The 24,786-nt window shown below is 55.6% G+C and overlaps 2 protein-coding genes across 2 annotated transcripts in view; one reads left to right on the top strand and one right to left on the bottom strand.

Annotated features, from left to right (window-relative positions):
* The window catches only part of PYGB (glycogen phosphorylase B), a 55,232-nt gene extending 39,523 nt beyond the window's left edge, over positions 1-15,709 (top strand). The window contains exons 10-20 of the mRNA XM_021078252.1: positions 143-289; positions 1,773-1,936; positions 2,884-2,998; positions 3,688-3,789; positions 4,241-4,388; positions 7,882-7,940; positions 9,307-9,448; positions 10,401-10,608; positions 11,570-11,704; positions 13,278-13,344; positions 14,228-15,709. Coding sequence (XP_020933911.1) covers positions 143-289; positions 1,773-1,936; positions 2,884-2,998; positions 3,688-3,789; positions 4,241-4,388; positions 7,882-7,940; positions 9,307-9,448; positions 10,401-10,608; positions 11,570-11,704; positions 13,278-13,344; positions 14,228-14,380 — 1,440 coding nt within the window. The 3' untranslated portion in view covers positions 14,381-15,709. The remainder of the gene's footprint in view (positions 1-142; positions 290-1,772; positions 1,937-2,883; positions 2,999-3,687; positions 3,790-4,240; positions 4,389-7,881; positions 7,941-9,306; positions 9,449-10,400; positions 10,609-11,569; positions 11,705-13,277; positions 13,345-14,227) is intronic.
* Positions 17,498-24,786, bottom strand: part of ABHD12 (abhydrolase domain containing 12) — a 58,831-nt gene continuing 51,542 nt past the window's right edge. Inside the window, exons 8-13 of the mRNA XM_021078253.1 lie at positions 24,136-24,173; positions 23,650-23,729; positions 22,602-22,684; positions 20,265-20,343; positions 19,282-19,409; positions 17,498-18,113 (exon numbers count right to left, since the gene is read on the bottom strand). Coding sequence (XP_020933912.1) covers positions 18,080-18,113; positions 19,282-19,409; positions 20,265-20,343; positions 22,602-22,684; positions 23,650-23,729; positions 24,136-24,173 — 442 coding nt within the window. The 3' untranslated portion in view covers positions 17,498-18,079. The remainder of the gene's footprint in view (positions 18,114-19,281; positions 19,410-20,264; positions 20,344-22,601; positions 22,685-23,649; positions 23,730-24,135; positions 24,174-24,786) is intronic.

The raw sequence follows: 24,786 nt of genomic DNA on the forward strand, positions 1-24,786 counted from the left end.
TCCAGGCCCCAGAGAGCAGAGACCTGCAGCGATGGCTTCTGAATGCCTGCCTTTGACCCTAGACGTCCCCCTTGCCTCAGCCTCTGGCGTAAAGCTGCTTTATACTGACCAAAACACCTTGGGGTGTCCTGGAATGTTATAGGCCTGGGACATCACAAAGAAGACCTGTGCGTATACCAACCACACCGTGCTGCCCGAGGCCTTGGAGCGGTGGCCCGTGTCCATGTTTGAGAAGCTGCTGCCGCGGCATCTGGAGATCATCTACGCCATCAACCAGAGGCACCTGGATGTGAGCACAGCCCCGCGGAGAGGGCCTGGGGGAGGGCGCTGCCTGCGGGGACCACCCTTCCTGTCATGATGCAGGGGGCGGGCTGCACTGGACAACAGCCTGCCCTGCCCCCCACGACATCGAGTCGTCTGGCCTGGGACAGGTGCTTTACATCTTGAACAGGATAGACTCTGTCTAGCAGAGGACGTCAGGGCTGGGGGCTGTCACTTGGCAGAGCTGTTGGCTTGTCCCCACACCTGGACTCCTGCTCTGTGTGAGGGAGTCATGGGTCTTTTTTAAAACACTGCTGGAATTCCTGCAATGGGTTAGTGATCTGACATCTCGGTGGCATTGCCAGTTTGATCACCAGACTGGCGCAGTGGGCTAAAGATCTGCTGTCATTCCAGCTGTGAGGTAGGTTGCAGATGTGCCTCAGATTCCATCCCTGGCCCGGGAACTTCCATATACTGTGGGTGCAGCAAAAAAAAGGGGAAAAAATAAACAATTTAAAAACACTCCCATGGAGTTCCCATCGTGGCGTAGTGGTTAACGAATCCGACTAGGAACCATGAGGTTGCGGGTTCAGTCCCTGCCCTTGCTCAGTGGGTTAACGATCCGGCGTTGCCGTGAGCTGTGGTGTAGGTTGCAGACGCGGCTCGGATCCCGCGTTGCTGTGGCTCTGGCGTAGGCCAGTGGCTACAGCTCCGATTCAACCCCTAGCCTGGGAACCTCCATATGCCGCGGGAGCGGCCCAAGAAATAGCAGAAAGACAAAAAAAAAAAAAAAAAAAAAAAAAATAAAAACACTCCCACTTCTGAGCAGGGTTCAGTGTTAAGTATCTGTTCCTGAATGCCAGAGGCCTTTGTCCTGAGACATGACAGCAGCATTTGGGTGATCTGGAAACAAAGCAGCATGCCATTTCCCTGTTACCCACAGAGAGGACAGTGGATCACGAACAGGGGGCTTGGAGAGTTCCCCAGTTAACAAACCGAACTGGTATCCATAAGGATGCGGGTTCAATCCCTGGCCTCAGCGGGTCAAGGATCCAGTGTTGCTCTGAACTGTGGTGTAGGTCGCAGACGTGGCTCGGATCTGGCGTGGCTGTGGCTGTGGCATAGGCCAGTGGCTACAGCTCCAATTCGACCCCTAGCCTGGGAACCTCCATATGCTGCAAGTGCAGCCCTAAATAGACCAAAAAAAAAAAAAAAAAAAAACCCCAGGGGGCTTGGAATTCAGGTGTCAATTTTTTAACGTTTCAGTGAAAATGTAGCTATTCCCATTAGTCAGAACATGGTCACACCCTGCCTGGGCCAGCAGGGTTGGCACCCCCACCTCTCCCTGTGTGTCAGCAGCACAGCCTCAGCCCTGGGGCCTCCTGTCTGCTGCCCCCTGGGCTGAGGCACACAAGAGCCAGGGCCCAAGTCAGGTCTAGGCTGCAGCTTCTTGGGGACTTTTCTGGGGGAGGCAGTCCCCCACCCTGCCCCCCACTGCTCTGTCTTGGCAGCATGTGGCCGCCCTCTTCCCCGGGGACGTGGACCGCCTGCGGAGGATGTCTGTGATCGAGGAGGGGGACTGCAAGCGCATCAACATGGCCCACCTTTGTGTCATTGGGTCCCACGCTGTCAATGGTGTGGCGAGGATCCACTCGGAGATCGTGAAGCATTCAGTGTGAGTAGAGCCTACATGCGCCCTGAGGCTGATTGAGGCCTGGGGCTGGGCGCTGGGACAAGTACCAAGGCCCTGATTAGTGGACAATGTTGGGGAGCCAGGGACCCCCGGTGTCTGCGTTCTTGGTCTGTCCAGGCGGAGGCTTTGCTCCTGGAGCACCTGCTGTGGGCACCTGGCATGCAAACAGGTGTCCCGGGCCCGGACACGGTGGAGGTTTGGGCATGACGGGCAGGAGCTTGTCACCAAGAAGGAGGCATTCTTAGGTCAGATTCTGTGCTACTGACCCTTTCTTTGTGAGACATGATCTCAGAATTCCTTCTTTCTGTCATCGCCCCAGAGGGCCTCCGGTGAGTACCTGGAGGACCTGGACAGCTCTGTCCATGTAGAGGCTTCCACATTCCCCTGCTGGCCTGAGGCTGTGTGTTGTACTCTTTCATCCCCACTGCCCACCCACTGTCCACTGTCATGACCACCAGGAGGCGTCCAGGCTCCAGCCACGGTGCCAGTGGGGAGTTGGGCTCCGTGAGAGATGAACCAGAAAAGCTGGGCTTTGATGGCCCAGAGGCGCCCTTCAAAGGGCCTTTTGCTCGCCTTGTTCAAAACAGCGTTTATGACCATTGGCTGTTTCCTGTGTTTTCAGTTTAGTTTTTTGTTTTTTTTTGTTTGTTTGTTTGTTTTTGTTTTTTGTCTTTTTGCTTTTTCTAGGGCCGCTCCTGCGGCATATGGAGGTTCCCAGGCTAGGGGTTGAATCGGAGCTGTAGCTGCCGGCCTACACCAGAGCCACAGCAACGCAGGATCCGAGCCTCGTCTGCAACCTACACCACAGCTCACGGCAATGCTGGATCCTTAACCCACTGAGCAAGGCCAGGGATTGAACCTGCAACCTCATGGTTCTTAGTCGGATTCGTTAACCACGGTGCCATGATGGGAACTCCCTGTGTTTTTAGCTTTAAGGATTTTTACGAGCTGGAGCCAGAGAAGTTCCAGAATAAGACTAATGGCATCACGCCCCGACGGTGGCTGCTCCTGTGTAACCCGGGGCTGGCCGACACCATCATGGAGGTAAGGCTGCTCTCTGAGCCCACCCAGAGCCGTGGCAGGCAGAGCGAACTGCTCCTTTGAGCATGGACAGCAGTGGCTTCTGGATGGGTCCCCCAGCTGTCCATGCTGGGCCGTCATCCAGGGGTTTGGAGGGGAGGTCCTGGGCTGTGGGCCTGGCTGGTTTGGGAGCCGGGGATGTGGTGGCTGTTGACTTACACATCGCTTGCTCTCAGGAAGGGAGGAGACAAATTGTGCAGGAGCCAGGCCGTTTGCTGAACGTGGGGACACAGGGGTTGCTGTGGGGGCTGAGGCTCTGCTCCAGGGCCCTGTGCTAGGGGGACATGACCCATAGGTACCTGGCCAGGCAGCCTTAGTGCTAGGTGAGGGCACTGAGATGCCCCAGATGGCTGGAAGCCAGAAGTGTTCCGTTTGGTCCTAAATTAGCAGCATGAAGACTGAAGCTGGGGTTCTTTTTGAAGCAGCGTGCTGCTGTGTTTTCGATAAAGGGGGGTAGTGGCTGGAAGGCCTCTGTCACAGCTGCAGGCTGTTGCGGGGGGAGGCGAACACGGTCCCCGGGTCTCAGGTGTGTTGGGGGGCGAGGGCGGCTCGTGCTCATACGGTGGGTGTTTCAGTGGTGGGGACTTGGACCAGCCCCTGGTGTGGTGGGAGGGGGGGGCCCAGAAACCGCACCTCCCTGTATGATTCTGCAGCGGATCGGGGAGGGCTTCCTGACAGACCTGAGCCAACTGCGGAAGCTGCTGCCGCTGGTGAATGATGAGGCGCTCATCAGGGACGTGGCCCAGGTCAAGCAGGTAGGTGGGTGTGGGCCTGGCTTGGGGGTTTGTCCCCTGCTGACCCCCGAGAGCTATTACCCTAGGTCCCTGAGAGGAGATTGTCTGGGGAGAGACGCATGACACTCGATGCAGGCCCCATGTCTGCACTTGATGAGCTATTCCCTTTCGGGCCCCCTGCCACTGCCTCCTGGCCGGGCAGGCCAACTCACAGGGCAGCCCTCAGACATGCACACTGACCTCCTGCACCACCGGCCTGGCCTCGGCGGCCCAGACATGCCATCGTTTTGGGCCACGATTCCTCCATCTTCTCCTGCCTTTCTGATCTTGCTTCCCCCTGGATTTGCTTTTTGGTCTGGTTCTGCATTCATGTCTGCGCTCCCTCCCTCCTCCTGCCCACACAGCCTCCGTGTCCCTCTGTGTCATCCCCTTCCTGTGAGCTCCCCCCATCCCTCCCCCTCTGTCCCCTCAGGAAAACAAGGTGAAGTTCTCTGCCTTCCTGGAGAAGGAGTACGGGGTAAAGGTCAATCCTGCCTCCATGTTCGATGTGCATGTGAAGCGGATCCATGAGTACAAGCGGCAGCTACTCAACTGCCTGCACGTGGTCACCCTGTACAACCGTGAGTGCCCACATGGTCGCCCTGTACAACCCTGAGTCGCCCACGTGGTCACCCTGTACAACCATGGGTGCCCACATGGTCGCCCTGCACACCTGTAGTGCCCCTCCCACGGCAGCTGGTTGTCTTGGACTCGTGCTTTTCCTCACGTGTCCAGCTGGGGAGGGGTGATATTGCAGTTCCTTTTAAGCTACACCTTCTGTTTTTCTGTGCTCAGTGCAGAGCCGCTACAAGGAGTGAGAGGTGAGCTCAGAGGCTGGGAGCATTTATTATTGTGAGACTTCCATTTGGAGAGATTTTACTTAGCAGGGGAAGCTTTTTTTTTTTTTTTTTTTTTTTTTTTTTTTGGTCTTTTTGCCATTTCTTGGGCCGCTCTATCGGCATATGGAGGTTCCCAGGCTAGGGGTCGAATCGGAGCTGTAGCCGCCAGCCTACGCCAGAGCCACAGCAACGCAAGATCCGAGCCGCGTCTGCAACCTACACCACAGCTCATGGCAACGCCGGATCCTTAACCCACTGAGCAAGGCCAGGGATCGAACCCGCAACCTCATGGTTCCTAGTCGGATTCGTTAACCACTGCGCCACGATGGGAACTCCAGGGGAAGCATTTAAAGTAGTTCACAGGCGATGAGATAGTGCGTGTTATGGTTATACACCTTAAACTGTTTAAGGAACATTTGCTTCTGAAGCAAACATGAATCAAAGGTCCCCTAAGAATAACTATGAAAACATGATGGTTCTATAAATAAGGGGAAATTTGGTTGTTTTTTTTTTTATTTTTTATTTTTTTGTCTTTTTGTCTTTTTTGTTGTTGTTGTTGTTGTTGTTGCTATTTCTTGGGCCGCTCCCGCGGCATATGGAGGTTCCCAGGCTAGGGGTTGAATCGGAGCTGTAGCCACCGGCCTATGCCAGAGCCACAGCAACGCGGGATCCGAGCCGCGTCTGCAACCTACACCACAGCTCACGGCAACGCCGGATCGTTAACCCACTGAGCAAGGGCATGGACCGAACCCGCAACCTCATGCTTCCTAGTCGGATTCGTTAACCACTGCGCCACGACGGGAACTCCACGTTTTTAAATTTTTGTTATGTAGTAAAGTGAGCCCTAAACTCGAAAATGAAGGAACCACACTTTTGCCGAGACATTGCTCTTCTCGAGAATTCACGTTGTCCATGTGTGCGACTCGGTCCTGAGGGGTGTGGTTCCTTTGGTCACAGTGAGATGGTTAAGTGACAGGACAGGGGCACGTCTGGGCTGTGTGGTTGTGACCCTCAGAAAAGACCCAGGCGAGGGTTCTCCTGTGTGCGTGTATGGCTAAAGGGGGTGCCTCCCTGGCCAGAAGCAGCAATTTGCGGAGACTTTTTCTGCTCTTTGCCATGGTTTTCTTTGCATTTGTGATTCTGAATCTTCTCTCTCATTTCCCTGAGTCCCCTGCTTACAAGCAGCAGAGATGGTTGCCGAGCGGCCTTCCCTTCCTCCATTACCCCTTCTGGCCAATGCCACCTTCTGCTTCTGCCCCACATGTTAGCGCCCAGTGGCACCCACAGTGTCCTGCTTCTCCCTCTGCTCGTGCACGTGTGCCTCCCTATGGGCGGCACAGCCCTGACTTGGCCTCTGGGGCAGTGAGACGTCCCACTGTCTCTCAGAACCGAGGAGTTGCCCTGCCACCCAGCTCCCTGTCATTCACACACCATGCATCTTCCTTGTCCACGGCAGTTTGAGGCCCTAGGCAAGAAGGATGGCTTAGCAGTGCTGGTGGCCAGCGCTCATGCTGCTTGGCTGTGTCTTAGGTGCTGGCCGTGTGGGTCAGCTTTCCTGACGCTCAGGGCACACTGAGTATGGCAGGTGATACCGTGTGTCATTTCTAGGGAGTGTCCTGGAAATACATTAAAACTTTTGTTTGGTCTCCTTCTCCTGGACTCTGGCAAGGTGTGTGGTTGGTTTCTTCTACCACCTTCTTTCCTGTCTATCCCTCTCTGGATATCCGGTTTCCATGCGCCGTGTCTGCTGTTTTCTGCACATCCCCTCCCTCGAGGCTTCTGTGATCTGCTGCATTTCACAGGGCAGTTTCCTTGTAGCTCGGGGTCTGGTCTCCTGCCCACGCTGATCGTCATAACCGGTTGAAGACTCACAGGGAGGCTGGTTCCCCCTCCCTTGTCTGTGCTGAAACTGTGCTGGCGCAGGTCGCGCACTTCTGGGGGAGCTGAGACATTGGCCGGGGCTTCCCCAACTCTCAGCGCCCCTCTGGCTGTGTCTCTTCTGTGGCTCTGAGACCCGGCTGGGCCTCTGTCCACCAGGATGTCCAGGCCTGCTCCTGAGGTCTCCCTCTAGGAGGGGTGCAGATGGTCCTGCCTCCCCCTCCCCCTGCTCACAGCCCCCCTGACAGGCTGGGATTCCTGAGACCCTAATTTCTCAGCCCTGCCTCCTGTCCATCCTGTGACCTAGCAGGACTCGCTCAGGGATCTGGACTTATTTTTCTAGTTCTTTACTAGTTTCAGTAAAGGTGAAGTTTGTGGGTTTTGGGTTTTTTCCCCGTTTCTCCATGTTATTCTGTCTGCTGTCTAGGAGCAAGGAGATTCAGAATTAAGGGACAGTCACATTCCTACTAGAACCTGAGGGCAGAGGTTATAAGATCATGTGACTGGGAATTCCCATTGTGGCTCAGCGGTAATAAACCTGGTTGGTGTCCATGAGGATGCAGGTTTGATCCCTGGCCTCGCTCAGTGGGTTAAGGATTTGGCGTTGCCGTGAGCTGTGGTGTGAGTTGCAAACGGGGCTCAGATCCTGTGTTGCTGTGGCTGCAACTGTAGCTCCGATTCGATGCTACATCGATGCTACATTCGATGCCTGTCCTGGGAACCTCCATGTGCTGTGGGTGATCATGTGGCTGATTTCCTACCCAACTCTGGTGGGTGCTGGCTAGGACAGCCTCTCACCTCTGTAAATGTGTGTGCTCCCCCGCCAACACACACTGAAATCTGCACACCAGTGGCCCACTGAGTACACCTCATTCTGCTGTGGCTGAAGGAGTGCTGGCATTGTAGCCTGACCCGGCTGCCCCCATGCAGGAAAGGTCTGGGGGTGCTTCTCACCCTCTGTCTCCGCGAGGGGCAGGGCGTGGGGTCTCACTGACAGCCAAGGGCTGATGGTGAATTACCATGATCCTAAGCTCACCTCTTTTTCGAGTGCCATCACATGCAAGGGCCTTTGATATTGGTGACCAGACCCAGGGAGGTCCTGTGCTGAACTGTTCTGGATGCAGAGGTGCAGCTTTTCCACTGAGCTTTCTGGAAGAGTCTGCTCTCAGCTGGCCTTCTGCACCAGCCTGGACTAAGTGTAGAATCTGGGGCTTGGCCCCTCCTGTAAGTAGGAGTTCCTGGCAGCGCGCCACCTGTGTCAGGCCGACTCTGAGGATGCTGGTCACCACGGCGTGTCCTGGGGCCTGGGCATGTCCAACACCGGTTGCCTAACTTGAGTCTCTCGTTTGTTCTGCAGGAATAAAGAAGGACCCAGGCCAGGCCTTTGTGCCCAGGACTGTCATGATCGGGGGCAAGGTGAGATGATGTCCTTTTTGCTCCTGCTCGATGTGGGGCTGGGATGCACAAATCACCGTACTTTTCGGCAGCATCTCTGCATCCAGGCTGGACACTGCAGGTGGGCTAAGTTGTTCAGTTGTTCACCTCAGCTCTGGAGGGCGCTGGATGGGGCGCCTGCCCAGCCCAGGGAGTGGGGTCCCCAGCCTCGAGGGTGGTCCTCACTGGGCTTGCCAGCCCCTCCCTCCAAGGGGGCAGCACCATTTCTTTGAGTAACTGCCTTCCAGGACCCTTCTGTGTTCAGCCTGGCCTCGTTCACATGATATACTGTGGCACGTGCTTTTGGGCTCGTGATCACCAAGTCCCAGTGTGTCGGCACTGGGCATCAGCAGGTCCCATCATGGGGCTCTGCACTCTAGGGCCTGTGTCCTGGCCCAGGACTGTCCTCTCCTCTGCCCTGAGCACACACAAAGGGGGCGGGAGGCACAGGCACTGTGGCCCACCCAGCTTAGACAGCTTGTTCCGTCTCTGCCGCTCCCCCAGCTCCTGCTGCTTCTGAATCAAATTCTGGACAGCATGCTCTTCCATTTGTCAGTATTTCCATATGCATTTCTTAGAAATACAGACTTTCAAAAAGTTTTAAAATAGAGATTTTTTTAAATTTCCAATCCAGAGAAAAAAAGAATTGTAGAACAAACCTGTCTCCCAGACTTTTGTGAATCATTTCAAGAAGGTTACAGACATTGTAACACTTCCCACCTAAGGACCTAATCACTTGTCTTCACAATGATGTTTTCCTCCAAAACCACACAAGGCCACCATCACACTCAAAGCAATGGCAGAAATTCCTCCATGTCACCACATATCCAGCCAGGGCCACGTGCAGCTGTTGTGCTATAGGCTTGAATGGGCCCTGGAGGTTGTCCCCTGGCATTGGGCACCATGTCTCAGATCTTCTGTCACTTTCCTCCACGTCTCCTCTATTCCCTACAGTCTGTACAGAAATAGGGTTCTGTGTCCCCAGCTGCTGCTCTGACTGTGCCCTCTGTACCTCCCAGGGCCCTCCGTAGGTCCCTGGAAGTGGGTAGTCAGTTCTGAGGCTCTTACTTTTCAGTCTTTCCAGTTCTGAAAACCCAACCAGAACCAGCTCTGTGCACATGGGTGAGGTGCCTCCTCGAGAAATGCAGGTGGTGGGTGGGTGGGTGGGCGGGCCCTGCACACCCTGATGCCAGGTCAAGAGCAGGACACGCCGGACGCCATGGCCTCAGCCCCGATGGAGCACCCCCACATCAACTGGGCCACCGGGCTGGGCATGTCTTGCTCAGGAGGCCCTGCCCTACTCACGTGCACGGGGCGTCCAGGCTGAGCGCTGCCACCTCCTTTCCAGGCAGCACCCGGCTACCACATGGCCAAGATGATCATCAAGCTGGTCACGTCCATCGGTGACATTGTCAACCATGACCCAGTTGTGGGTGGCAGGCTCAAAGTGATCTTCCTGGAGAACTACCGAGTGTCCTTGGCCGAGAAAGGTGAGCCTGCCCTGTCGGGGTGTGACAGGCGGTCCTTGCTGGGCAGGGCCTCTCTTGCGTTCAGGCAGGTTAACGGCTGACACCAGGCTGGCAGCCAAAGTCCTTGGGGCAGCTCTGCACCATTGGGTTTGTGGATGGATCTCCCTCAGCCCTCCGTGTCCTCAGTCTCTGAACGTCTCACTCCCGCCCTTGACCCCACTGCCCTCCCCTCCTTGCCCCTCCGCCCGAATCCTGGCCAGGTGCCCCCGAGGTCGGTTGTCAGGAGGCGCAGGTGGTGGCCTGGGAGCTCCAGGCAGCAAAGGGCCATCTGAGGTGTCAGAGACTCAGTGAAGGACTAACCACATCACCACCTGGTCGGGGTTCAGGGCCCCACAGCCTCCCCCAGCCCTCAGACTTGCCATAGGAGAACGTCCACTGTCACATCTGTTTGTGTTCCTCTGCTGAGGGGTTGGAGGCATCTATGTCTGTCCTGGCACCAGGGCCCGACCGTGAGGTAGGGGCTGGGCTTGGTTGTAGCTGACCTGAGTGCCCGCCCACTGGGCTGGGGATGCAGCATCAGCTCTGAGGATGAGGGGAGGGCTCCGGAGCAGGTTGCAAGGTTGCATTCTGTCTTCCAGGTCAGAAACCTGCATAGGGAGCCTTGCTTGGGAGAAGCTGCAGGGACACACAGGAGGTCACGTCTGGGCTGTTCTGCTCAGTCTCTGTAAGGCAGTGACTCCTGTGCCTGTGGCTGCAGGCTGTCCCCCTGCCACCCCAGGGCTCGGCTTCATGAGATCGGATTCCCCTCTGGCGATTTAAGGGGCCTCACGGGCTGATTGGATGAGACAGTCCTCAGGCTCCCTGGACAGGAAGGGGCACCATTCCAGGTGGAGGGCAGTGTGTGTCTGTGTTCCCGCTGCTCTCCCGCTGTGAGGGACTGTGGCTGATGGGTCTGGCTCTGCCCCCCTTGCAGTGATCCCTGCCGCGGACCTGTCACAGCAGATCTCCACCGCAGGCACCGAGGCCTCGGGCACAGGCAACATGAAGTTCATGCTCAATGGGGCCCTCACCATCGGCACCATGGACGGGGCCAACGTGGAGATGGCCGAGGAGGCTGGGGCTGAGAACCTCTTCATCTTCGGCCTGCGGGTGGAGGACGTTGAGGCCCTGGACCGAAAAGGGTGTGTGTCCCTCCAGTGCCATTGGACATGGCAGTGTCCCGGGCACCAGAGCCCTGGGGGCTGAGCCCCCACCAGCCAGGGTGAATGCCCTCCCTCACTGGGCCATGTCTGCCCACATCCTGAGCATCAAGCAGGAGTCCAGGTGACTGTTCTGTCCTTGGTCTCTATGGCCCAGCCCACAGGCTCCAGACCTACTGTCTTCGGAAGAGCAGCAGGTCCTGGGCTCTAACGGAAGGCCTGGGGGTGCTGGGCTAGCCCACTGCCCAGACTCCTGGCCCCAGTCTCAGAAGTTTTAAATTTACAGAAAAATTGCACAGACAGTATAGAGGCTCAGTGCACTCTTCTACCTTCCCCATTGCCCACATCTTACTAGTCTGCAAGGCACACTGTTGGAATGTTATTTTGCAGAATCCATGCTTTTCCTTCATTTTCCAGTGAACATTCTTCTTTCCAGTTCTAGGACCCCATCCGAGGCACCCTCTGTTGAGACCAGGTCTCCCTATTTTTCATGACCCTGGATACCTTGAAAGGGGTCTCAGCCAGGCTTAATTCTGAGCACAGGAAATTGCTTAATTGCCCGCCAGCTCTTAGAAGAGTTGATGAGGCCTCAGGCATCAGAGGCTGAACCTTGTCAGTCTCTGAGCCGCACCCCATCCCCCCGGGGATGTGCACAGCTGCCACGAGCCTCCCTCTCCCTAGACTCTGGGGTGGGGCAGGGGCAGCACTACCTGAGCAGCCCCTCCTGTAGGACCACGCAGGACCTCTGTCCTCGCAGCTATGTGTCTTAAACAGGAAAAGGAGCTGGTGGGATTGCTGTACTTATGGCTGGTGCCTACTTCCCAGTACAAATGGCCATCCCAACACAAACGGCCATCCCAGCACAAACAGCCCCTACCACCTGCCCACCAGGCTGCCACCAGGAGACCCTGGAGGTGACACTCGGCCACCCCTGCTCCCACAGGTACAATGCCAGGGAGTACTATGAGCGCCTGCCCGAGCTGCGGCAGGCCGTGGACCAGATCAGCAATGGTTTCTTCTCCCCCCGGAAACCTGACTGCTTCAAGGACCTCGTGGACATGCTGCTGAACCACGACAGGTGGGACGGGTCAGGTGGTGGGTCCTCTGTGTGGGCTGAGGACTGAGCCCTGTTTGGGGTGAAGCCTGGGCCTTGGTGAGGCTCACTCCCACCTCAGCCCCTGGCCAGAAGCTCAGCCCCACCCAGGGCTGGGGCTCATGGGGCCTCTGATGGTGCTCAGCGAGCCAGCGGGGCTGGTGGTGGAGATACCGGCTGCCCAGTCCAGCTTGGCCCTGGCTGACCACCTGGGTGGGCGTGACCCATAGGAGGTGGTGTCACTGGGGCTGGTGGGAGGCAACTCCTGAGACCTGTCCTCCCCAGGGTTGGGGGAGCTTGGGCATAACAGGGAGCCCAAGGTAGAATGGCCCAGGTAGAATGAACGGTGAGGCTGTAGATCACATGTTAGTGGTCAGCAGTGCTGTCTTCTCTTGCTGGTGAGAAAAGCTGAGCCTGTCAAAGGCTGAGAGAACTGACTGCTAGTCTCCTTCCATTTCTTTTGGGTTAGTCTGTCAACTCCCCCCCCCCTTTTTTTTTTTTGATTTTTAGGGCTGCACCCAAGGAATGTGGAGGTTCCCAGGCTAGGGGTCCAATCAGAGCTACAGCCTGCTGGTCTGTACCACAGCCACAGCAACACAGGATCCGAGCTGCACCTGCTATCTACACCACAGCTCATGGCTCCCTCCCACTGAGGCAGGCCAGGGATGGAACCTGCAACCTCATGGTTCCTAGTCGGATTCTCTTCCGCTGAGCCACAAGGGGAACTCTACCCCTTAAATTTTAAGGCTGTGCTCACAGCATATGGAAGTTCCCAGGCCAGGGATTGAGTCTGAGTTACAACTGCAACCCACACTGGCATCGCCAGATCCTTTAACCTCTGTGCCAGATTGAGGATCAGACTTGCACCTCTGCAGTAACCTTGGTCACTGCAGGTGGATTTTTTTTTTTCTTTTGATTTTTAGGGCCACACCTGTGACATGTGGAAGGTCCCAGGCTGGGGGTTGAATTGGAGCTGCAGATGCCAGCACACACCAGAGCCACAGCAACTGTGGGATCCAAGCTGTGTCTGCAACCTACGCCACAGCTCATGGCAAGGCCAGATCCTTCACCCACTGAGCCAGGCCAGGGATCGAACCCGTGTCCTCATGGATACTAGATATATTTGTTTCCACTGCACCACAGAGGGAACTCCCCTGCAGCTGTATTCTTAACCCACTGAATCAGTCCTGTTTATTGCTTTTCGTTCAGACTGACAGTAACTACACACACACCCAGGGCTGGGTGCTTGGCCTGCTGAGGTCTCTAAATGAGATGGAACTTCACAGGGTTTTGTGAATTGTTTCTGACTCTTTGGTAAACAGAATGCATTTCTGTGTCCGTAAACGCTGCACCACCAGCTCTCAGCCTATGAGACCTGAGACCAGATGGTGACGGAGCCTGGAAGATCAGGGTTTTGTAGAAGAGCATCCCTAAGATAGACGTGTTGCTCACAGAGCAGCCCCTGTGGTCACCCCTGTCCTGCAGAGCATGAGGCTGCAGCTAGCCAGGCCTGGGGACCTGTTTCCTGACCTCCCATCCACTGCTCTCCCTGTTTCAGGTTCAAAGTATTTGCGGATTACGAAGCGTACGTGGCGTGCCAGGCCCGTGTGGACCAGCTGTACCAGGTAAGGTTCTGGGGCTACTCCTTGGAGGTCACAATTCACCCTGGGCCCAGAGCAAGCTGGGCTGCTTCTCTCCAGGGCTGACTTAGCTGTCCTTCTGCGCTCATCTGCCCAGACCACTGCCTGTGACCCCTTGGGGCCAGGCTGCTGTCCAGGTCAGCACATGCTTTCCTGCAGCCTCTGGATAGCTGCCAGAGTGCAAGCGAGAAGGGTGGGAGCTTCCTCCCAGAGGTCTGCAGTCTAAGGTCTGACTGCCTGTGTGGGTGTGATCAGGAGCACGAGACCCAAGGTGAGGGATGGAAGACCCTTGAGTGCCCAAGAAGCGTGTGCTTAAATGCGAAGCTGAAGGATGTCAGAGCAAGTGGGGGGATTTGTAGCTTGAGGGGTGGAGTTTCTAAGGCAGGGATACTGGCACCAGCTCCCCACACCACAGCCCCCCTGGGTGTGGGCATGTCCAGTTGGGTCTCCTGGGAAGAAGAGGGGACAGTGGTGACTGTGGCATGACTGTCGTTGTTTTTGGACAGTTTATATGCCCAGATCGTTTAAGCAGGCTCTGGGATAAGGCCTAAGGGGCTTGTGTTTCTGATTTTGGGCCCCCTACATCCCACCCCCAACTGAGGACACAGGGGCCCAGGAAACCACACTGACCTCCAGGGCTCTGGGAAAAACCTTTCCCTGGGGTTGGGCAGCCCCCACTCACCGGGGGATGTCATGTGTGCTGTGCCTAGTGGGGCCTCTTGGCTCCTGGCCCCTCTGTCTGGGAAGCTTTCCTGGTGGCTGGACCTTCTGGTGAGCTCTTGGCTGTAGATTCCTCCTTCAGGCTGCCCAGGGCCTGAGCCCATCTGGGATCAGCCTGAGGTCACTGAGTATCCGCTTCCCTCTGCAGGACCCCAAGGAGTGGACCAAGAAGGTCATCAGGAACATCGCCTGCTCAGGCAAGTTCTCCAGTGACCGGACCATCACAGAGTACGCCCGGGACATCTGGGGCGTGGAGCCCTCAGCCCAACAGGCCCAGGCCCCGAGCCTCCCCAGGGACTAGGACCCTGTCCTCAGACTAGGGCTTTTGTTTTCTTGCTGACTCTGCACCTCGCATCCAAGCACGTAGCCAGCACGCTGCTTTTTTCAGTGTTGTTGGAAGGGCTGTGGGGAGAGGAATAATGCTGGAGGTGAGGTAGGAGAGCTGAACCCACAGCACTGACTGGGGCAGCTGGCCTGTAGTTTGCCAGCCTGCCCCTTGGAAGCTCCCTGCAGCCTTGCACGCCCATGTGTGAGCTTTGTAGTTTTTAGTTTTGAGCCTCTGGGCTCCAAGGAGGCAGCTGGGGCAAAGCCTGGGGAGTGTTTCTGCAGTATCTGGCTGACCAGTGGCATGGCTCCTGGGCCTCCTTGGCCCAGCCTTTCCTCCTGGCCAGGCTGGGAGGGTCCAGTGCTCCAGGCTGTGTCTTCATAGCTGCTGTGTGGCACCTGAGATAACTGAGGGTGACACTGGGAAGGACACCTGTGTCCAGCATCTGAGGGCTTTGTTTAGGACAAGGTGGCTGATGCAATTAGTTTGATTCTGCTTTTTCAAAAGAGTTTTTCACAAGGAAAAGAAACTGGCTGAAGCTTTTTCTTGTTTTAGCAAGTAAAAATAGCACTTTTGAAGTTTAGTTCCTAGGGAGGTGATGGTGTGGAATTTTCACCTGGGCGGGGACTGGGAAAGGTCTCTGCCTCTGCCAGATGAGGCTGGACACCTGGCCCCCACTGCAGACTCATCCCTCCCTTTTCAGCAGCTTGACAACCTGGTCTGGAAAAGGACTGAACAGGCCCAGAGGGGAGCCTGCTCTCCATCCTGCCTGGCAGCAGGCTGGTGCCAGGGCAGGAGAGTGGGCAGAAGCCCCTCCCAAAGGCCCTGCCACCTTAGGTGTGGGGTCCCAGCCTCAAGGGGCTCTGGTTGCACCCCCACCCCCACTGCCCGAGTGCCATCATCACTGTGCCCGTTACTGCCTCATATGAGAAAGCGAGTAAACCTTCCTGCTTGTGCTCCTTGATCCAGCCTCTTGTGTTTCAGTCCAGCCCAAGGCAGCACATGGTCCCTGCCAGGCTACACTGCAGCCCATTGTTCTGGGACCGAGGACAAAAAGTTCTCTCACCCCAGCTGCATGTGGGACTTAGAGCCACGTGTGCCTGAAGGGCCAGCTCTTCACAGAATCATCAAACCCAGCCACTTGGAAAACTCATCTGGATGCTGGCCTTTTTGGTGTGAATTGTTTCTTTGCACCCTTCTGTCACCCACTTCTGGCGCTGGGAGGTGGAACACCCTGGGAACCAAAACATCCCCCCTAAGTTGTATGGCTGCAGGTCAAATAAAAAAAACCTAGAGAGATTTGAACCCGAGACTCAGTGTTACCCAAAGAACCCAAGAGCGCTGGGGGGGGGGGGGGGGCAGTGGCATGTGAGGGTCGCCTTGGTGGGGGCACCTGAGAGGCACATTCCCTGTGGGGGGGGAGGCAGTGGCATGTGAGGGTTGCCTTGGTGGGGGCACCTGAGAGGCATATTCCCTGTGGGGGGGGAGGCAGTGGCATGTGAGGGTTGCCTTGGTGGGGGCACCTGAGAGGCACATTCCTGGTCTTGTGTTGGGGGTGGCTCCCAGGACACACATGTGACCGCAGTTCACGGCTGTACAATCTACAGCCACTCCTGACAGACTGACTTTGTGACCCACCATCGGATTGGTCCTCGCCCACAGCTGAGGCTGAGAGGCCACCAGGGGGCGGTGTGTAGCCCTCGCTGCTCATTACCTGACCGGTAAGGCGCGCCCAGTGGCTCCAGCTCAGCGCTCCTCCTCACTCTTCCTTATCTTCAGACTGTCAGACACCTGTAAAAACACTTAACCACTTGTATCTTTATATCCTAACTCATACCCCCTCAAAAGATCTCAGGCAACTTAAATAGAAAAAATTAAAAAAAAAAACAAGATGAAGACTTGAGCTTTCTAGATGGCCTGCAAGCAGGCCCCACAGTGTCACTGGCCAGGATGAGCTGGGGTGGCTCTGAGCTATGAGGCCTCCACGAGCCTTGGTGACCAAACCAGAAAGGCATGCCATCCATCTCACAAAAGGGCTGCCCTGGCCAGGCAGGCACTTATACGAACATGCTATCAGGTTGGTTGGGACCATGTGTCCCAGTTCTGATGGAAGCTGGGGAATTGGGGGGTGGTTCTGTAGGCAGTGCTCACACCTGAATCCGACACCAGGAGTGTGGGCCTTACCCAAGCAGAAAAAGATAAATGTTCTGACAACCTGATTTCAGGAGTCTTTTCTGTTTCAAACCTGGTTTAAGGAAAACATGAGTTTTCCAGATATGAGAATCACCATAGGCAGCTCGAAGGTGATTCACAGAGGTGACACCTGTGTCAGCTTCTGGGCCTCCAGGCAGCCCACAGCTAGTAACAGGCCATGAGGGGGGCAGGTGAACAACACCGCTCAATTTCTGTGCTGCCAAGACTGGAAAGTGCCAGAGCCCAAGGATCTAGGGGAGGAAGGCCCGCCATTGGGAAAGACAAGGCCTCCGACATGGGGCAAACCCTGGACTGTACAGCTCGAAACCCCCTTATTTCCTTCTTAGAGGTTACTTAGCTGGTATGAGAAGCTGGCCCTTCACCAGCACCAGGGATGTGAGAAGTGGGATGGGTAGCAGGCACCAGCTGGGAGCAGCACACATGCAGGGGACGCTAGTTTGACAAAATGCTGGACAACACAAGAGCTACCACCAGTGAGTGAGCGAGGTGATGCTCATGGGTCAGAAGCGGAGTCCCGGGACCCCAGTAGCCCAGGTCCTTTTCTGAATGCTCAGGGGCTTGGCTTGGGTCTGGGGTGAAACCCCAATGCCCATCCATTGGCACTGCAACAGTCAATGAGGTTGTAACGCTAAGGTTGAAAGGGTCACCTAAGTAGGCTGGTATTTTAGGACAACTCCATCTGCACCACCTGGAGAACCTGCCCCCCACCCCGACCCCGAGATGTCACCCCTCCCTGCAGGGCCTGGAAGGAAAGTGGAAAGGGCCTAAGATCCTTGGCCAGTCAGTGCCACCCCTCCTTCCACACTGCTGGGTTCTGAGAGTGGCCTGGGGCTTGGGTAGGGCCTGGGCACAGCTGCAGGTGTCACTGAGAAAACAGACAGACCACCACCACGATTTTATTCTTAAATAAACGCTCAGTCTAAGGCCAGGTTAGGCAGAGGTGGGTGGAAATGGGAGGAAGGCTGGTCAGGGCACCTCCCCCGCTGGGAGCAGTGGGGCCACCCAGGGAGACAGGGACCCCAAGGAAGGCAAGCAGGGTGCACAAGGCGGGAGAGGCTGGTGGAACCACTAGAGTCCATTCCATGTGTGCTGGGAAGGGACAAAAAGAACCAAGTTTCCCCACATTCTTGAGAGTGGTGCCAGAAAGCTCAGTGTGGTCCCGAGACCCCACGCCTCCGGCCACAGGCTCCCCAGGCCTGGCTCAGGAGGTATGGGATCAACTAACTGATGGCCAGACTGTTCTGTGACGGTCTTCCCAACAAGACCTCAAGTCAGGTGGCAGCAAGAGGGAGAGAGGGCCACGTGCCCGCCACCCGTGTTGTCCACAGAGATCCATGCTCCCAGCCACCTGGGGCAGGCACCTCTGCTGTCCCCTGGCATCCAAGTCCTCTCTCAGGTGCATCTCCGGGGTGCCGGGCTGGCTGGAGGACCGGGGGTGAGGGCAGAGATCTTCATGCTCCTTCAGGCAGCGGGTTCCGACTTCCCCAGGAATTCCCTGGACCGGAGGAGGACACCCATCAGCCACACCAGAGATTCCCACCTCCTGTGGTCCCGCGGCCCACTGGGGAGGCTGTCAAGGATCATGGAGGGCCACACTGACTCTAGGAAAACCGGTGGGCACCACCAGCAGCACCCAAGTCAAGCCCAACACGCAGGAGTAAGGGCAGTCACTAACTGAACCATGTTGGAGCCAGTCTCTGTCTACCTTTTCTATAACCTGTTTCTTTCTTTCTTTTTTTTTTTGTCTTTTCGCCATTTCATGGGCTGCTCCCGCGGCACATGGAGGTTCCCAGGCTAGGGACCGAATCGGAGCTGTAGCCGCCAGCCTACGCCAGAGCCACAGCAATGTGGGATCTGAGCCGCGTCTGCAACCTACACCACAGCTCAGGCCAACGTCAGATCCTTAACCCACTGAGCAAGGCCAGGGACCGAACCCGCAACCCCATGGTTCCTAGTCAGATTCGTTAACCACTGAGCCATGACAGGAACTCCTATAACCTGGTTCTTTTACGGGGAAAAAAACCACAAACCCAGAGCAAACCCACACTTTCACTGGGTTTGCTCTCAGCAACCCATGTCCATGTGGCAAGAAACAGCAAACTGTTTGCCTCAGCAACTTCAAAGTGTGAGGTGGAATCGCCCAGCACACACCTCGGGCCCACACCCCTCGCAGGCCGAATGATTCCAGTGTCCCACGCTTGGCAGGGGCCTCACAGCCAGGATGTGGAGCCTCCCTGCACCCTCCAACCAAACCTTTCCCTCTGCTACTAGCACACCCCTCATCCTCAGGCTTTGCACGCAGGCCCGAGATAGAGGCCTGGGGCTGGAGCCCACGTCATGGCCCTGAATTCCAGCCAGCATGCTGCAGCCAGGGGCACAGCCCCTCCTTCCAGAGCAGCTGGGGACAAAAGGCTTTTGAGGAGCTGGCCCAGCCATGTCCACCCCCAACCCTCAGCACCATGTGCAAGGGCCGCAAGCTGATGGGTGGGTGGAAGGGACAGAGGCCTGACCAGCAGCTGTGGTGCAGTCCTAGAGTCCACACTAAACAGCAGTGCCACAGGGAGATCACCCTGCTGACCCTGAGGACAGCCCAATACCCATCACTGTGACTGCCCCAAGCCACCATCACGCAGGACAACATCACTAGTGAGAGAAAGCCTCACCTCAGGATCCGTGGGAGCTCGGGACTCTTGTAGATGTACTTGTGCCTGTAGCCGAGGTCCGAGTGGAAGGGGATGAACTGAACCTTGAAGTCTCGGAAGCTTCGGGATGGCGCAGCAATACTGTAGAGCTGGGGGAGGGAGAGGCAGGTCAGCGCCCAGGAACTGGGGATGTCCTGCCTTGGCCAGAGTGGGGCCCTTCAGGCCACCACTCAAGACCCTCTCTGTCCCCATGCCGATCTCCCAGGCCACCCCTCCTCAGGGGCCTCAGCACCGCAGAAAGCCACTGTCAATGGGCTGCCGCAGTGGCCTGAGGACGCTGAGGGCTCAATCCCTGGGGCTGGACGGGCCTCATCAAGGCCATGGCAGACTTTCTGGGTGCCTGGGTCAAGGCCACTGAGCAACCTGGCTCAGGATCTCTGCCACCTCAGCCCCCTTCTCCCTGCTCAGGAGGGCCAGGCCGTGTGCCCAGACCTGCTGAAGGGAAGGACACGGCCCTTGCACACCTGCCTCAGGCCTGTTCTGAGGTGGGCTGGACATCATGCCCTTGGCTGACTCCGCCCCTCACTGTCACCATGGCCAGGCAGTGCCCTCTCCTACCCTAGTTCCACCCACAAATCGAATCCCGCTTCCTGGCAGCAAAGGCCAAGCAAATGCAGCAGAAGCACGCAGAGGCCCCACGGCATCCTCGGACATCAATCCAACCTCTGAGGCAAGAGACAGGAGAGAGGTTCTGCACAATTCCACCCACTAGAGGTCCTTGCCAGCAGAGTTCCTCCCTCCTGCCAGTAACCAGCAAACCGTCCTGGCCAAATACCCTATGGTGGGACCCAGGAGACAGTCATCCACTTATTTTCATCCTCCCATGGATGGCATCAGCTATCCAGTCCCTGCCCCGACCTCCCCCGCCCTCCTCTTCACAGAGGCCTTGCCAGCAGCAGGACCCTCCTCCACGTCTGCCAGGCCCTGCCTGACTCGACGCCCACCTTTCTGCCAAGCTGGAAGGGCACGACCGGGTCGTCCTCGGCATGTAGGATAAGCAGAGAGCAGGAGATGTGCTTCACACTGTGGAGAGGGGAGAGGGGACTGGACCAGGCTCCCAGGGAAAGCTGGGGTCTCCCAGGCCCCCAGTCCTGCCCGCAGCAGGGACGTGGTTCAGGAAGTACTTCACTATGGTGCCCACAGCTCAAACTCTGCCAGGCTTTTTAACAGAGAACTAGCAGTTCATTTCTTAGATGTTTTCATCAATATCTATTCCAGGTGAGCAGGTGTCAATCAAATCTAGAGATTAATTCACTCACCAAATTGGGTCCCTGCGTATTTCCTAGAAAAAAAAAAATTTTTTTTTTTGCCAGTAATTATTCTTCAAAAGTAAAAAACAATATTTACAAACTGAATAGTTTAGGTGGGCCAGGAAACTTACCTCAAATAAACATTACTAGGCAACTATGGGTAAAAAAACCACCTGCTAATTTATCTTCTATGTAAATGACATTTAAGGTTACTCCTGAGTTTCAAGTAAATTAACATTCTTAATAGGTTCACCGGATCCAAACCCTTAGCAAACCACCTAACAGCAGGACTGCATGGGCCTGGGGTCTCCTGGCCGCCCCTCACTGAGGTCTCTGGGGAGCCAGTGGACACAGCAGTCACCCGTTCTTGGCAAGGCCATACTGATCTGAGGGCTTCGTGAGGGCGGTACTGGGGCAAGCCTGGCACGCTCACACACTGCTCACTGCATTCTGCTCCCAGGATGGAGCGCTGCTGGTGTCCAAGCCACGATTTGATAGTCAAACAGCCCATCTTTTCAGAATTTCCACCCGCAAAGTTGGTCCTTAGCCTCACCAACCCTGGAGGCCTAACTCACATGCCATCACTGCAAAAAGTATTTGACAACAGAGCTGCCCAACAAGCGAGCGTTCCTAACTCCCAGAGGACCAAGGACAGCCCTTAACACTGCCACAGGCTCAGCTGGGGGACAGTCAAGGGGCGGCTTTCTCACTGTTGTTATCATTTTCAGGGGAAATCCAGTTTATTCAGATAATTCTTAAGTTCCAAAATAATTACATTTACAAATAAGCAGGGGTTTACTTATAATGGCTGCTTGAATTTCAATTTGTTCTATAATTTTACTTTTAGAACCAAAACACATAATCAAGGGGAAAGAATACTTCATTTTTTTCATATTCTTTCAAAATGTATATATATTTTTTCTCTTCCTTTTTTTTTGCTCTTTAGGGCCATACCCACGGCATATGGAAGTTCCCAGACTAGGGGACAAATCAGACCTGCAGCTGCTGGTCTACACCACAGCCAAAGCAACACAGGATCTGAGCCACATCTGCAACCTACACCACAGCTCATGGCAGACAATGCCAGATCCTTAACCCACTGAACGAGGCCAAGGATCGAACCTGCACCCTCATGGATACTAATCGAGTTCATTTCCACTGAGCCACAATGGGAACTCCCAAAATGTAGATTTTTCTTTATGTTAACTGAATATTCAGATAAGGATGTTAACCTTTCCTCTTTTTTTTTTTTTAAGATTTTTTTTTTTTTTTTTTTTTTGGTCTTTTTTGCCATTTTCTTGGGCCGCTCTCGCGGCATACGGAGGTTCCCAGGCTAGGGGTCGAATCGGAGCTGTAGCCGCCAGCCTGCGCCAGAGCCACAGCAACACTGGATCCGAGCCGTGACTGCAACCTACACCACAGCTCACGGCAACGCCGGATCATTAACCCACTGAGCAAGGGCATGGACCGAACCCGAAACCTCATGGTTCCTAGTCGGGTTCGTTAACCACTGCGCCACGACGGGAACTCCCTTTCCTCTTTTTTTGAAGAAACTAAAACCCATGAAATAAAGAAAGGTATCACAAAGATAATGTCAGCAGAATCTGAATATTGTTCAAAGAAAGAATCCTTAAATAGAACATGCAACTTTTGGTTTACCTAATGGAAGTATTTTTTAACATTAAACTTTATAACATCTTTCCATAACAAAACACAATTCAAACAGCTGAGACAAAGTCAATTTTTCAATAACAGTCACTATTACTGTTTTAATACCTGTTCAGGAGTTCTGGTCTTGACACTTTTTAAAATAAAACAGCTTTATGGGGGAGGAGGAAAAAAAGGCTATTTTCCTATTTCTTTAACTCTACAGTGTTTCCACATCCCTCACCCCCCTTCTCTACCTGGGGAAGAAGTGGGGGTCAGAGACCCCGATGTACTCAGAATCCCATCCCACTCAGTTAATGTGACACGAGATGCCTGTCCTAGCAGTTCTCAGGGGTTCTCTAAATTCTCTTCCATGGTACTCACTTTTCATCATTTGCAAACTGAATTCCACTGCTGGTGATGGGATCGAGGAAGAACCAGTCAAACCCAGGAAAGTAGCGATAGATCTGGGGATGGCATGGAGACGACAGGCAGAGTGTCAATTAAAACTTCACGAGGCTGAGGGTCCAGACAGAAGTGCCACATGCTTGGGGGTTGCCCGTGCTTCCGAAAAGGTTGAGCTGTGGGTCCCCCAGATCTGTCCTGGGGTGCCCCAGCCCTCCCTCCCTCCACCTCAGATTCCCTGCTCAAAAGGCCCCCAGACCAGCTGCAGAGGGGGCTGCCCACAGAGAGGGCTGCCCACAAACAGGGCTCCCAACCTCGGAGCCACAGCCAGAAGCCACTGGGAGAGCAGGCTCCCCACAGAAAACAGGCTGACACCCCCAAGAAAACAGGAGTCCATGCGACTTGGGAGAAGAGCAACATCAAAGAAGTTAAAACCCAAAAGAGGACCCTTCTGTCTGCAACAGAGCAGCATGAGGTCAGCTCCCTGGATATACAAACAGCGGGAGGGGGAGGAGGAGGAACAGGCTGCAGAGGAGCCCCCGGGGCCCAACCTGTAAAACGAGGGCCCACTGCATGTAATGCCCACCAGGGTCTCCCTAGGGCACCACCCTGAGATATGCCGGTAAAGCCAGGTTGCAGGGCATTGTCCACATGGACAAAGAGTAGGGTGCCTACTGGCTCCACTCCCAGAGAGGCAGCCAGGATGGCGCCCGGGCCTGTGCTAAGCCCCATGGGTAGCAATGCCAGGTGGGCATACTGTACCACGGGGCCAGGCCTTGGTGGGTACAGCCACTTTCTGACAACCTGGCTGTGACCCTGTCCTACCTGGCACAAAATTATAAACTTCCGGAGGGGCTCTGTAGTCAGGCCTGTGCCCAGAACTAGATGAGTACTAATTTTTCATAAAATGTGTACTCATTAGAATATTTCTATAATAGTTTTATTATATATATTAATCATTTATATATTTTATAGTAACTATTTTCATTATAAAAATAAACTCCTTTTTAATAAGGTCTGTACTTGCCACTGAGAATGGATGGCTCTTAGCTTCTTCACGGATGTTCGTGAATGGAGACTCCAATATGAGGGCATCTGGAGGTGTCTCTAGACAAACAAACAAACAAACAAATAGGAGCCTGGGAGGTGGCAAGAAGCCCAGAAGAGATACACTCCTCGGCCCCCAGACAGGACAGTGGACCCTGGGTGCCCTTCTGGCTGGCCCCACCCCGCCCCTCCCATGGGGTCAGCATGGGAAGCACCACCCTGAGAACCACATCTACTGGGGCTGCCTATTTGGGCCCTGTCCCTGGCGCGCCGTGGCTGCTGGGGAATCTGCGGAGAACAGGGGTGGCCCCCGTCTCAGTACCCTGCTGTCTCACTACAGCTCACCCACCACCACCCGCTTCACAGGAACCCCGGCAGGGCCTGGAGCACAGCAAGCCCCACACTCCACCTGCCCCTGGAAGCCAGCCTCGCCTGAGCCACGACGGGCGACTCTGCATAAGCCTACCTCGCTCACACAGGCGCCGCACCAGGTTGGTGGCCACTCTGGGGAGAAAGAAAAACGTCCAGCCAAATCATGACAAGAACCGTTTCAGCTGAGATTGCTCTAATACCTGACAGTGCCTGGGGAAGCTGGGACCTGGGAGGTGACTGGTTGGGGTTTGGGGCGGGGGGAGCAGACACCTCCGCCACCAGCAGCCCCTCTGCCAAGGATGCCATGACGGTCAGACCTCCACATCCCCGAGGTGGGGGCTGCGCCCCACCTGGAACAGTCCCTGCAGGCTGCACAGCAGAGCCCTCAGTTCATGCCCAGTCGGTGTGGGTGCTGCTGGGGGCAGAGTGGAGGGCAGCAGGGCCTGGGCCACCCAAACAGCACTGGCAGGGGAGGCCTGTCTGCCTGCACAGCTCCTGGAGGCACCCACACCTGCCATCTGCTGGGCCTGGGGGTCTCCTGACGTTCCAGGACCACACCAGGCAGGCCTCGTGCAAACAGGCAGGATAGCCTGCTCCTCACCTGGGCTCACTCTCCCTGCGTCAGTGAGCTGCAAGGCCCCAGCCTGGGCACTGCCCACCTGCAGCCATCGTGACCAAAGGAAAGGCAGCAGGAATAGGGCATATGCTGAAGGTCTTGGGCTCCTTTTAAACACACTGGACCTTA

Source organism: Sus scrofa, chromosome 17, assembly GCF_000003025.6.
Source record: "Sus scrofa isolate TJ Tabasco breed Duroc chromosome 17, Sscrofa11.1, whole genome shotgun sequence".
Lineage (NCBI taxonomy): Eukaryota > Metazoa > Chordata > Mammalia > Artiodactyla > Suidae > Sus > Sus scrofa.